Source organism: Astatotilapia calliptera, chromosome 18 (genome assembly GCF_964374335.1).
Source record: "Astatotilapia calliptera chromosome 18, fAstCal68.1, whole genome shotgun sequence".
Taxonomy (NCBI): domain Eukaryota; kingdom Metazoa; phylum Chordata; class Actinopteri; order Cichliformes; family Cichlidae; genus Astatotilapia; species Astatotilapia calliptera.
The window spans coordinates 20,698,981-20,711,937 of record NC_137439.1 but is presented as its reverse complement, the minus strand read 5'-3'; the positions used below and the strand labels follow the sequence as shown (position 1 = coordinate 20,711,937).

The window sequence follows — 12,957 nt, the reverse complement described above, 5'->3', positions numbered from 1 at the left end:
CAATGACAATCACATGCCTGGCTGGTTTTTGGTTATTTATAGGTTTGCTCCATGCTCCCAGGCCCCCTCAGCAGCCCACTGTATACAAAGCAGTGTGCGTCTTTCCAATAGCACACCTGAATCTCAGAGCAATGAAAAACTTCCTTTTCCAGTCCTTGTTTATGAATGCAGATAGATTTTAAAAAGCAAATTAATTTTCAGGTATTTCAGGTAAATTGCATGTTGCATGTTTTGTGCCTTTACTTATCAACTGTTTGCCAGCATCCAGCAAAAGTATGCTCAAAGGTTATTGATGAATTGAAGCTTCTGGTTCCAAAAATGTTCAGAACATTCAGAACAAAACCACTTTTATCTGGCCTACAGTATTTGTCTAAATAGTGACCATCTTTGCTGTCAGGCATAGATGAACTTTAAAAGTTAATATGCAGTATTTCAGAAAACATACAGTTTTATTTTCTCTTTTTTAGTGTTCCTATGTCTGCAAATCTGCATCTTAGCAAGCAATCTGTTCACACAGGTATGAGCACATGTGATGACTTGTGCTGTAATCTCTAGTTCGACTGGTTGATAGCTTGGTTGATATTTGTTTATTCAGCCAAATTCTCACTGATCAGCCAATCTTGTCACCTCCTGCGTGTTTTAGTAGCTTTTAATTTTCCCAAATGAATGTATCCTGTTCAATTAACATTTACATTTTGTCGGTGTTATTATGTTCAAACAACTTCCCCGTTTAGGCTCAAGGCTTTGAGTGCAAATACATCAGAACTCGTCGATTTCCGTGTTTGCCCTAATAATTCATTTATAACAGCATTCACACCAAACCACAGATTCACTAGCTCCTCGGTCTCGCAGGAGCACACACCTACACCGAGACCAAGCTGAACGTTTCTTCTCTTATCACCCCCCACCCAGTGCCGCCAATCGATTGGTTTGAGAGTAGTAACGATTCCAGTCGACCAAGACTTTCTTTGGTTGACTGTCACTTCATGCAGGCTAACACTCTGTGATACTCTCTCTTATCTGGCACAAACATAAAGCTCAGTCAAGCTCTGGCACCTAGTGTAGATGCAAGGTAGGCTTTTCAAGTCTGTAAATGTCAACAGGACACCCGCTCAACTCTGCATAGTTTCCATGACAACGAGGCACTTGACAGCCACCAGCACAATGGGATGTTGTGGTCTAACAGGAATGATCTTGAACTGCCAGTTAACAGGTTGAGTGATATATAGTGTGGCTGCTGTACAGATGAAAGAGTAACGAGTGACACTATCGACTCAAATAAGACTAAAACAAAAATACAGTTAATACAGAGAAAAAGGGAAATCCATAAGATGGAAGCATGGGAAACCACACAGGTATAAAAGTGGTCAAACGGAAAAAGCAAAGTGAGATATAGAGATAGAGCTCTAGTCATCGCTGCACTTTCTATCTGTGGCCATAATTTTTTCAGGGCAACAAAAGGGCAGGCGGGCAGAGGGGAACCAAATCCTGGCCCGTTTGTCTCCTCAAATGGCCTCTAGGGACTGTCTGAAATGGCCCTTTTCTTCTTGGTTCTTTTCAGCCCTAAACCCCATCTACATGACAAACAGTGTCACTTTGAAGCTGCCTGTGTCATCTATGCTATCTGTCACTCATTCATGACCTTTTGCTCCTGCCTCTCATCTTTCTTTTTTTTTTCTTTCCACAGTAATTCCCTTTTTTGTCACTGTCTCCCTTTCACACACTATCCTTTTCATTTATCTTTGATATCTGCCTCTGAGCTCAAAACAAGTCTTTGGATCAAAAGAAAATGGCAAGGACATTTCAGTAGTTCTTTTGACAATGTGTCATAGCATTTGAGTCCTTATAAGACTTTGAGTTGCATTTGTCCACAACCAACAATCATCAAGTCTGTATTATTAGCATTATTATTATCTTCTTAATTCCTCTTGTTATTAATTACAAAACACAACAATTAGACCATGTGCATCCATCACAGTTAAGCTCTTTACTCAAAATCTGAGTTTTAATGCTAAAATATAAATATTGTTGTTATTCATAAATTGTCAAACAACTATTTGACAAGAAAGCTGAAAAATTGACAAAAAGAAGAGAAAAAAATTATTAGATTCTGAATTACAGCTATTTACTTGCATTACTGAACAGACCAAAATGGGTTTAGTGGTTGAATGTTATTAATATGTCCAGTGTGCTGGCTCACATTTTAGTGTTAAAACATGAATTCAGTTTGTTATTCTACTAATGAATAAGCACACATTTTATAGTTGTAAACACATTTTTGACAGATTTCTATTAATATTTTCTTGTTTTTATGATAGCTGGTCTAATAAAAGAATTAAGCTATGCATATGATAACTGAAAAATCCATCCTACCGTGTTGAAGTTCTCCAGCCTCTCCTTAGCTTCAGCGACTGTGCACTCCACATTGCGAACTTTGACCTCTGGGTTATTCCTCTGGGCATACAGACCATTTCCTACAACTCTGCCTGTATAACTGTGACAAAAAAGAAAGCCGGAATCAATTTAGTCGCCAACATCATCTTTATGCTGTTAACATGCAATGCTGAATGTATTTGTTAATATCAGAATATTGCTAATGTGTTATTGCTGTGAGTTGCACAATTTAATATGACTCTGTGATTTATCACTATGGAAATATACCTCGGACGCTACAACCAATCAGAAACACACACTATGCCAGGCTCCTGGTTAGACTCCAGCGTCTTTATAATTTGCCTCATTTGTCAACAACATATTGTTAAAAAGCTCCATTATGCATCCTCTCCTGCATCAACACTGAAATCTAATCCAGATCATTTAATGATGCTTTTCATGGTCTTGTGTGAGGAAATATTTTAATGATAGCTGAGCTCTGCCTTGTAAAAATTGTGATTGAGACAAATGCATGCTGGGCCTTTTAAACTCTGGCATGCTCTGTGGCCCTGAAGCCTGGCAGGAACTATAGCTGTTAATTTCTTCAGAGCTGTTGTTGAGCTGATGTCAGAGAGGCTAAACTTTTCTAGCGGCCAACCTGAATTAAATAGGAAGCGTTTTTGATGTCTAATAATAGATTGGAAATTTGTCCGTAAAGAATCGGTGATTTAACGTTTTACAGTTTTGATGGTTTGAATGCTGAACATTTGGAGCTGATACTGAGCACTGCAGTGTCTCGCACAGGCGTTCAAAAACAACAAAAAACAACATCAGTGTGTGCCCATTTCCTGTAACCTCCACCAGCACTGGCTCGCTCTTTGTGTCATTAATCTTATTTTAGTCTAGTATTATTGTGGCCAATACCGTAAGCAGTTGACCTCACGGGTGAGGGTGAGATATACAAATTGACTTTCAATGATGCGATGCACTTATCCCTCATTTTCCTCCAAATTAATTTTAGAATTATATATTGATGCTAATCTTCCATACTTGGGAGATTTAACGGCACTGGAGAGGAGTGACATGTACTGGCAACAAATCAATTGATGCTTCAGCAGGCAGCGCGAGGCTGATAAAGTGATTATGGATGGTTTAAGCGAGCGTGTTTGTAAGGATGTCTTTATGGGTATGTGAGTGCTTTTGTCATCGTGCTTACATATACTTGTACTTGTGAATATGAGTCGAGGCAATCATAAAAGTGCTGACCCTTAAAAAATCTCTGGCCTGTGATATAAGCAGTGTCTTGATAAGGTCGGTGCTCCTTCATCTTGCTGAAACAGCAAAATGATGCAAAAAAAAAAAAAAATCCTGTGTAATCCTCTGACATTGCAGATTAACTTTACATCTCGTTGTTTGTGTATTTGATTTTATGCTTCATTTTCTTCCTTCAAGTGCTTATTTTACTTTAGGATATTTACCAACCAGATTTTCTGTGTGCCACACACACACACACACACACACACACACACACACACACACACACACACACACACACACACACACACACACACACACACACACACACACACACACACAAACAAACTGCTTGGACAACAACTGAAAATTCTTATTTGCTGCCAACTCTCAGTCTTCCGAACATGGACGCTATCAATAGCTTTTGGACTTACAGCTTCTCCCCTCTGACACAAGAGATTAATTGAAGAATCAAACAGCCCTCTAAGCAGTGGTTTAAAGTGGGGGGCTGTGTCTTAGGGGTCTGACTGTCTCCAGGCTTGGCTTGTGATAAGAGTGTTGGTGCGGAAATGAGCTCATCAAATTGGATGCTAATAAAAGGGAAGTGTCATGGTGAGTCTGGCAGTGCATTTGGCCTGGAACATTTCATTGCAGGGCTTGTTTGATACTACATAGGGGATGTAACCACTGACACAGCAGGATATCCCAGAACTGATTACGCGATAGACATACAATTAATGCAGCAAATTTCAAGGCAGAATTCAGATGTTATAAGTTTGCTCTGAATGGCAACAGTGAACTGTTTTGGAATAAATTTCACTCGAGCGCTATAACTCAGGGGATTAAACACTGAGCACACAGTACAGCACAAATGCTACAGCACCCAAATGATGACTCCTTCTTTTTTAGAATTAGCTCTTCTGCCCTTCTGGTGGCCTCAAATGCAGAACCTCACCAAGCATTTGAAAACTCTTTCTACACATTTATGGCTTCTGACTCAGAGCCCTTTTTCTATGGAAGTGACTCACTCCCCCGTGAATGCACAATTGATGCGCACTCTTGAAGGCAGCTTTGTCTGTTCGCGTCCTTTCCCTCTGCCTGAAGCACAGACTAGCAGTGACCTGTACTCCCTGATGCTGACCCCAAAATGAAATGTTTTGCTCTTTTCAAAGCCTGAAGGAATGCTCGTGGGCTTTGGGGCGAAGCATGAAAAATCATTATTCATTTTTAAGGTGTATGGGGGGGGGGGGGGGGTCATCTTGAGAATACCCAAGGTAAAGGATATTTTCATGTATATTGCATTAATTGAATTACAAGGATGCGTATTTGATCTGGAATTTGAATTGCCTTTTGCTACTGCGAGGGATTGATAGCAAAGTGACCCATGGTGAATCTGATTCTATTTTATCTGTTAAACCCAACTGCCTAAGCTTGTAACATTCACACATTCACAAAGGGCTTAATTACTCTTCTTTTTGTTTTAATTAATTTATTTTTGAGAGCACTTGTGGCTGCTCTTGCTCGTCACATGAAAAGAAACATAAAACAACTAAAAACTACAGATTCTATCTTTCAGAGTTTTCAATGATTTATGACCCCAAAAGACTACTGTATAAACATAAAGCATCACTGGTAAAAGAGATTACACATCTGTATTTGCCAGGCAAATAAATGATTGTAGATCATTTCTTAAACGATGGGAGCTTTATTACTTCTTTTGCCAAGGACTCCTCTGGGATTGACATTAGGAATGAAGACATTCAAATGAATGGATAATCTAGATCTTTTCTTGATTCATTAGAATCATCTTATTTAATTTATGTACATGTTCATCAGCAGGACGCTTTGTGACATTCTCCTGAAGTTTATTAGATGCATGCCTTGTATCAGCAGGATCCTATTATTCAATTGTGAAAAGACAAACACTGTGCAAGCTAAAACAGTCTCAGTGTGGATGTAAAGACTAAACAATATGTCTCCTACTGGAGAAAAATCTTAGCACACATTACTGGTACTGAAATCAACATTAGTTTTTACTGGAGTAGACAGTCACTCAAGAATTATCAAAGTAATCTGTCTGGTCTAGTAATCTGTAACTGAAACAAATCTTCAAACTGAAAAGAGACTCTCACAGTTCATGGCTTACTTTGAAGTAAAGTTTCACTACAATATGTCTCACTAATTATAACAGTGTGCAGCACAGTGCACTGATTAACAGATTGTATGTTTAAACTGGTGTAGAAATCTCAACAAATTCAGTGCTTAGCATTCTGACCTGTTTTAGTGACATAAAGTGACAGTAAGCATTATTGCAGATTTAGCAACAATGTGGAACCCAGTACACAATCACTTAGATCACCTAGAATGAAGTGTTTTTTGGAGACAAGAAAAAAAAGTAAATGGCTTTATGCACACAAAATTAAGTCTATAGGTAACAGACACACGTCTTCTCTTTGATAATGTCAATATTTAACTCCAGTAAGTACTTGAGTGATTTAAACCAGAATTTCTATAGGTAAATGGGCTTGACTAATATCTATGTAGACAATCAATACAGTGCAATACAAACTGCAGCAGTCTCTTTTCTCAGTCCTATCTTTGTTCTTTTTTGTAATGTGGAAAAATGCTATAAATATTCTCATGCTTAGCTACTTAAATACCAAAATTACTGCTGCAAAGCTTTATTTTTGTAAGGCAAATGGAGCATTTCTTTGATAAAATGTGAATTTGTGATACTTGGCTATCTCTCCTCTCAATGCATCAGTGGAGCAGAATCTGCTACTGAGGCTCTGTTTGGGGTGCAGAATTCATGATAGACTAAGAGTGCAGAATCTGCTATCACACCAAAGCATTAGTGGGTCTGTTGCACACTTTAGCTTGATATTGCTTCATGTAGTAAGAAGACACACTGATAAAATTACAAAAACAAACATTTAAGGTAAAAAATATGATAGAAACATTTTAGCATACATGGACTGCATTAAAAAAATAAAGGGCTGCTTAATAATACTGTTTGTGTGCATTATTAATGTTCTATTTCCATGCTTTCACGCTGAATTCCTTCCAGAACAATCCACCGTGAACTTACTTCTACAAAACATAATGTTAAAAAAATACAGAGCATTAGTGACTAGTTTGTGATTATTTCATTAATTGGTCTATACTAAATAGACTGGACATATAACTAAGCCCTTTAGTGCTCACATTAGTGCATGTTAATTTCCCTAGCTATAATCATTTCTGTGAAACAAACATCAGACTGAATTAGAGCAAGGCGAGGAGGGGAATAATGTCAGTGATTAATAACTGAGAGGAGAGGAGGCTGTTTACTATGACTGAGAGTGTGTATTTTTGTGGCTGTGGGTGGCACCATTTCAGCTGAAGAGGGTACTGCACTTGGGATGATGGCACTGCTATCAAGATAACCAGCAAATTGTCGGTTCTGCATGATTAATAAAGCTTTTCCCCACCCCCCAGCTGTTGTGGGAATTGAACATGTGTTGAGTTACTCATGGGGAAGTCCTGTGATTAGTACACAGTGGGTTATATCAGCTGCTTTTTTTAAAGTTCTCCTGTTTGATGATTTATGTTTGTTATTTTTTTAAGACAATCATGCAATTTTTGCTACTTAACATTCAAAAAATGTCAACAATCCAATCTTAATAATTTTTTTGTTTAAATAAAACTATTGCCATATATATTTAAATTTCCTAAATCACAGATTGAAAAAATAGTTAATGTCCAAGGTATTTAAAAGTTTTTCTTTGGAGACTCGCTTCTTTTCCCCCTCATGTTTAGTTCAATCCTGGTACCTGACCAAACGAGTCACTTAACAATAACATATTAATCTATGAAAAATGTCAAAGAAGGTGATTCTCAAATACATTAGGCAGAAATTTGGATATCTGAGCATGGGGTGCAGTGAAAAATCTGAGGAAACTGGACAAATGGAGGAAAAATGTCTTAAAAACCCATGTACAGCAGCTGAAGAGTATCTGAAAGTCAAGGCACTTTCAGATACTTACTTTCACAAAGATCTGACACAGGATCTGAGAGATACACCTGGTCCTTCAGCTGCAATGGTCTCAAGGGAAGGGTGGCTGTCTAGAAGCCTGTCATTTTTAAGGAAGGGAAACAGGAAGAAAAGCTGAGGTATGCCAAATTACACAAGAACTGGACTGAAATAAGTGGCAAACAATCTTCTCAAAATTCATTTCATTCATTTCATTTATTTATTCATTTTCAGGCACAACAAATACCTATATTGAACATAAAATACACAAAACAAAAAACAAAACTTGCCTGAAAAAGGAGTGGGACGAAGAAAACTTATTAAATCCCACCCCTATACTCACTCATCAACAAAAAAAAACAATAAACTTCCCGCAGCTACGCCCATCATTGCATACAGACCCATCAACAGCCCCGGGCAGATACAAGCATCTAAGCGGCAGCTCGCAACCAACAATTAGAGCCTTCATAACTGAATACAGAATATATAAATTATAAATTGCATTACCACAGGTAACAGGCAGTAATAACTACAAGTAACAGACACACATACATATACATACATATATATCTACACACACAAGTACATATATGTACATACATACGCACACTTTATTTTTATTTTTTTATTTTGGAATCCATACCAGCAATGGTAAGAGGACAGACATTACAGAGCACACTAAAACCCATCATTGAGTATACTGTGACCAGACCAACTGTTTGTAGAGAAATTTAAATCTATGAATATTTTTGCATTGTTTCAATTGTAAACTCAGACTGTTCCAGATTTTCACACCACATACAGACACACAAAAGCCTTTACGGGTTGTTCGAGTTCTGGGTAATTTGAATTCTCCAAAGCCTCTCACATTATAAACCTTTTCTCGAATTTCAAATCTAGTTTGTAAATTTGCCGGTAAAAGTTTAGTAAAAGCTTTATACAAAATTATGGATGTATTGTAATTAACCAGATCCTGGAATTTAAGTAACTTTGCCTGAAGAAAGAATTTGTGAGTATGATCTAGATAACCAGCCTTGTGAATAATACGCAGTGCTCGTTTCTGTGACTAATGGATTAGTTGTATTTTTATATGTATTTCCCCACACTTCCACACAATATGTAAGATATGGAAGAACCAGGGTACAGTACAGAGTACGAAGTGCATCTTTATCAAGGAATTGTTTCACTTTGTTCAAAACTGCGAGGCTTCTAGAAATTTTGGTTTTTATGTGTCTGACGTGGGGTTTCCATGAAATTTTGTTATCAATTATAACTCCCAAAAATTTGTTTTCACTCACATTATCAATTGGTACACCTTCAATGATAATTGGTAATTCTATATTATATTTTAAATTACCAAAAAACATTGCTTTAGTTTTATTTATATTTAATGATAATTTATTTATGTCCATCCATTTTTTTATTAATTTTAGCTCCCTGTTTACAGTCATTACAAGATCAGTATAATCATCGCTACTGAAAAATATGTTGGTGTCATCTGCGAACAGTATGAGTTTAAGTACTTGAGAAACATCAAAAATATCATTTATGTATACATTGAAAAGTTTTGGTCCCAACACTGACCCTTGGGGAACACCACATGTAATACCAAGTTTCTCTGAATGGTAATGCCCTATGCTAACATATTGTTCCCGACCTGTTAGGTAACTTTTTAACCAGTTACCAGCTTTCCCTCGAATACCATATCTTTCCAATTTATCCAGTAAAATTGAGTGATTGATTGTGTCGAAGGCCTTTTTGAGGTCAACAAAAATACCAACTGCATATTTATTTTTATCCAGTGTATCAGTAATTTCTTCTACTGCCTCAATTATCGCCATTGAAGTGGTTCTTTGCGTTCTGAAACCATACTGACCAACATTTATTATTTGATGTTTTTCAAGGAATTTTTCTAATCTTGAATTAAAAAGTTTTTCTAGAATTTTTGAGAATTGAGGCAGTAGAGAAATAGGCCTATAATTGGTAAAACTGTGTTTGTCATTACTTTTATATAGTGGTATTACTTTCACAATTTTCATTTTTTTTGGAAAACAACCGGACTGAAATGATAAATTACAGATATATGTTAAGGGACTAGCAATATTCAGAATAACCTGTTTAACTACAGACATATTTATGTCATGATAATCCATTGAAGACTTACTTTTACATTTTAATGTGATATTTATTACTTCTTGCTCATTTGTAGCTGAGAGGAACAGTGAAAAGGGATTTGATTTTATATTACTGATATTTTCATTTTTATGACACGGGATGTCTGCTGCTAGTTCTGGGCCAACATTTATGAAGAATTTATTGAACCCATCGACAATATTACTCATGTTGTGATTTTCACCATTTGCATCAGTAAAATATTCAGGATATGATGTTCCAGAAGATCCTTGTTTAATTAAGTTGTTTAACACATCCCAAGTTCCTTTTATATTGTTTTTATTTTCATATAATCTTCTTCTATAATAAAGTTGTTTGCTCGTTCTTATAATATCAGTCAATTTATTTCTATATGCTTTATATCTTTGTTCCACTTCTTTTGTTTTTACTTTGATAAACTGTTTATACAGATTGTTTTTCTTTTTGCAAGCATTAATAATTCCTTTTGTGAGCCAAGGACTTTTTATCTTTTTTTTCTTTGTCATGTGTTCGTTTACAGGACAATGTTTATTGTACCACATAGTAAAAATATCTAGAAAATTATCATAAGCCTTGTCCACATCTGACTCTTCATACACCGAACTCCAATCTTGTTGTGCTAAATCGAAATTGAAGGCATGAATTGCTTCTTCATTTATTGTTCGCTTTGCTATCATGATCTTGGTATCTATTTTTTTTAAATCACAGTCACACAAAGTAAAAACTGGTAAGTGGTCAGTTATATCACAGACAAGCAGACCACTATTAATTTGGAAATCCATGACATTAGTAAAAATGTTGTTAATTTATTTTACATGTTTTTAATCAGTCTGCACAGTATATGCTGTTCACATAACATTAGACCCATACCGCTGAAAAAGAAATCTAGACCTTTCTCTTATGCCCTTTCAAACAAGTGTGTGTGTGGGGAGGGGGCGCTGAGCAGATGCTTGTAGCCAGTGAACTTTACATGCAAGGCTTGGGCATATTGAAATACTCTGAACAGGAGGTTTTGTTCTGAAAGGCCAGACTGTTCTCACATGCTGTGAACTTAGTAGCCATTTACTGTATGGCAAACAGCCTCAAGCCCATGAACAGGCAACTTGTCAGGAGCCACTTGACAAACATTTACTCGCCAACCCACATAAGGTCATCCATAGGCAATAAACATAGACATGAGCAAACACATACAAATGCTCTAAAAATCTATGGCGTGTAAGGCAATTTGAGCCTATACAAATGGCAGTCTCGGGCTTGCCACAGTCCCTGAAACCCAACAGTTATTCCCAAAGATAACCGCACGCTAAAAATAAATGCTTTAAACGTCAAGCATTTAAAAAACTAAGCACTGATAAATTCTTTGGTTGATATCTTGTCCAATCTCTTCATAGTAGTTAGTGTAGTCAGCTGTACTCTAAGGACAACTGCACTAGACATCAGAAAATGCACAAGGGGAAACAGCACGCAAATCAGGAGAGGTCGTTTGCAGGGCAGACAAGCTTAAACAGTGTGGTTTCTATTCAATGCTTGATTACTCTTATCCACCATGCACCCCCACCTATTATTCTTTGTTTTTAAATGATCTCTCCAAGTCTACAACAAGACTTTTGTTGAAGTCATCTTTTTTTTTTTCTTTCTGTTCATTTCCCTCCCGGCAAATACAGACACTGCAGAATCTTGCTTTTTCTTGTCGCTGTCATTTGTAAGCCAGCTGGTGACAACATGAACATGTCATCAGCAGCTCCAGTCACTTGGAGTTCTCAGAAACACCTGGGCAAGCGGCCTTGGATGTTTTTGTTTTGCTTCTGTTACTTTTTATCAGTCTCCTCCAACCTCCTCCTTGTTCCAACTATCAGTTGGGTATTTAAAAACAAAAAAATTCCAGTTTTCCCTAATGATACACAAACCTGTGAAAAAGTTATCCCCAGTTCGATTAGAAATATGACTAAAATCCGGAAACATGACAATTGTACCTTAGTTGCCTGTAATACCCAATAAAGACAGACAATAGGATGGGTCTTGTACTGGGATTCTCCTCCTCCCTCAGACATGCTATGTGAACCTGAGCTCAGTTAAGTTCTACTCTGTTACTCATATGAATATATTCCAATGCCTCCTGCGCGATATTCGACTGCTTCCTTCGAGGGGTCACCACAGCAGATCATCTGTCTCCATCTCACCCTATACCTATCATCCTCTTCTTTTACACCAGCCCTCTGTAAGTTCTCCTTCACTACATCCGCGAATCTTCTCTGAGGTTTTTCTCTTTTTCCTCCTGCCTGGCAGCTCCATTTTCAACATCTTTTGTCAAATATATCCACTGCCTCTCCACCGCACATGTCCAAACCATCTCAGCCTTGGCTCTCTAACTTTAGCTTATCATACTTATAAGATTTATTTAAATATTTTTAAATCCAGCTCTTTTTGCACAGAGCTGGGTAATAATACAGCACACTTATACCACTCTATTCTGTTATAAATGATGCTGCAGAAAACAAAGTGAGTTGAGCTCAGTGGGACAAAAGCATTGAGTTCAGAAAAAACAGCTACCCATACTTGTGCTGCTTTGTTGCATATTCGACACCTTAAATTGACCGTTTTTTGTTTGTTGGACTACTGTGAAAATAGTCTTCATCACAATCTTGATTCAACAAGTATGCCTCAGGAAAGACAAAAGGTTAGAGGATTCCAGTTTAACCACCCTAGTCTAATTCAAGCCTTTGATTCATTCGGTCACATGAGTCAAGGCAGTTGTTCTTCTGAAGCTGAAGCTGATCAAGTGTGGAGAAAGGTACTGGTTAAGATGAATCATCTGCATATGATCGAACAGCCACATCACCTTCTGCCATTAACCATTATACCCGAAGCAAACCTATTTGGCTGTTTTCTGTCAGAAGACGTTCTTTTACTAATGCCTCTTTCGAACATGTGCTATCTTCCATTAATCTGACGACATCTGAACAGATTGGCTTCAAGTCAGCATCCTGTTGACTGTTTTTGTAAAACTGGGGGTGGCAGTCTAACAAGGTATTTACATCTATTCATCACATGTTGCCCACTACATCTGAATTGCTCATCTCACTAAAAATATGGCCTGAACAGCAATAACATCCTAGACCACACTTGTGTTTATCTGTTATGCTATAGTAAGAAACCTCTAGCATTAT

At 37.3% G+C, this 12,957-nt stretch overlaps 2 protein-coding genes across 4 annotated transcripts in view; both read right to left on the bottom strand.

Moving 5' to 3' along the window:
- LOC113010977 (ephrin type-B receptor 1-B) overlaps positions 1-12,957 on the bottom strand; it is a 436,216-nt gene that overhangs the window by 301,626 nt on the left and 121,633 nt on the right. The gene's annotated exons all lie outside the window — the stretch shown is intronic.
- Positions 1-12,957, bottom strand: part of gpc5c (glypican 5c) — a 106,766-nt gene that overhangs the window by 31,022 nt on the left and 62,787 nt on the right. For both annotated transcript variants that reach the window (XM_026148957.2, XM_026148956.2), the window contains one exon: positions 2,374-2,494. In XM_026148957.2, the coding sequence (XP_026004742.2) occupies positions 2,374-2,494 (121 nt within the window). The remainder of the gene's footprint in view (positions 1-2,373; positions 2,495-12,957) is intronic.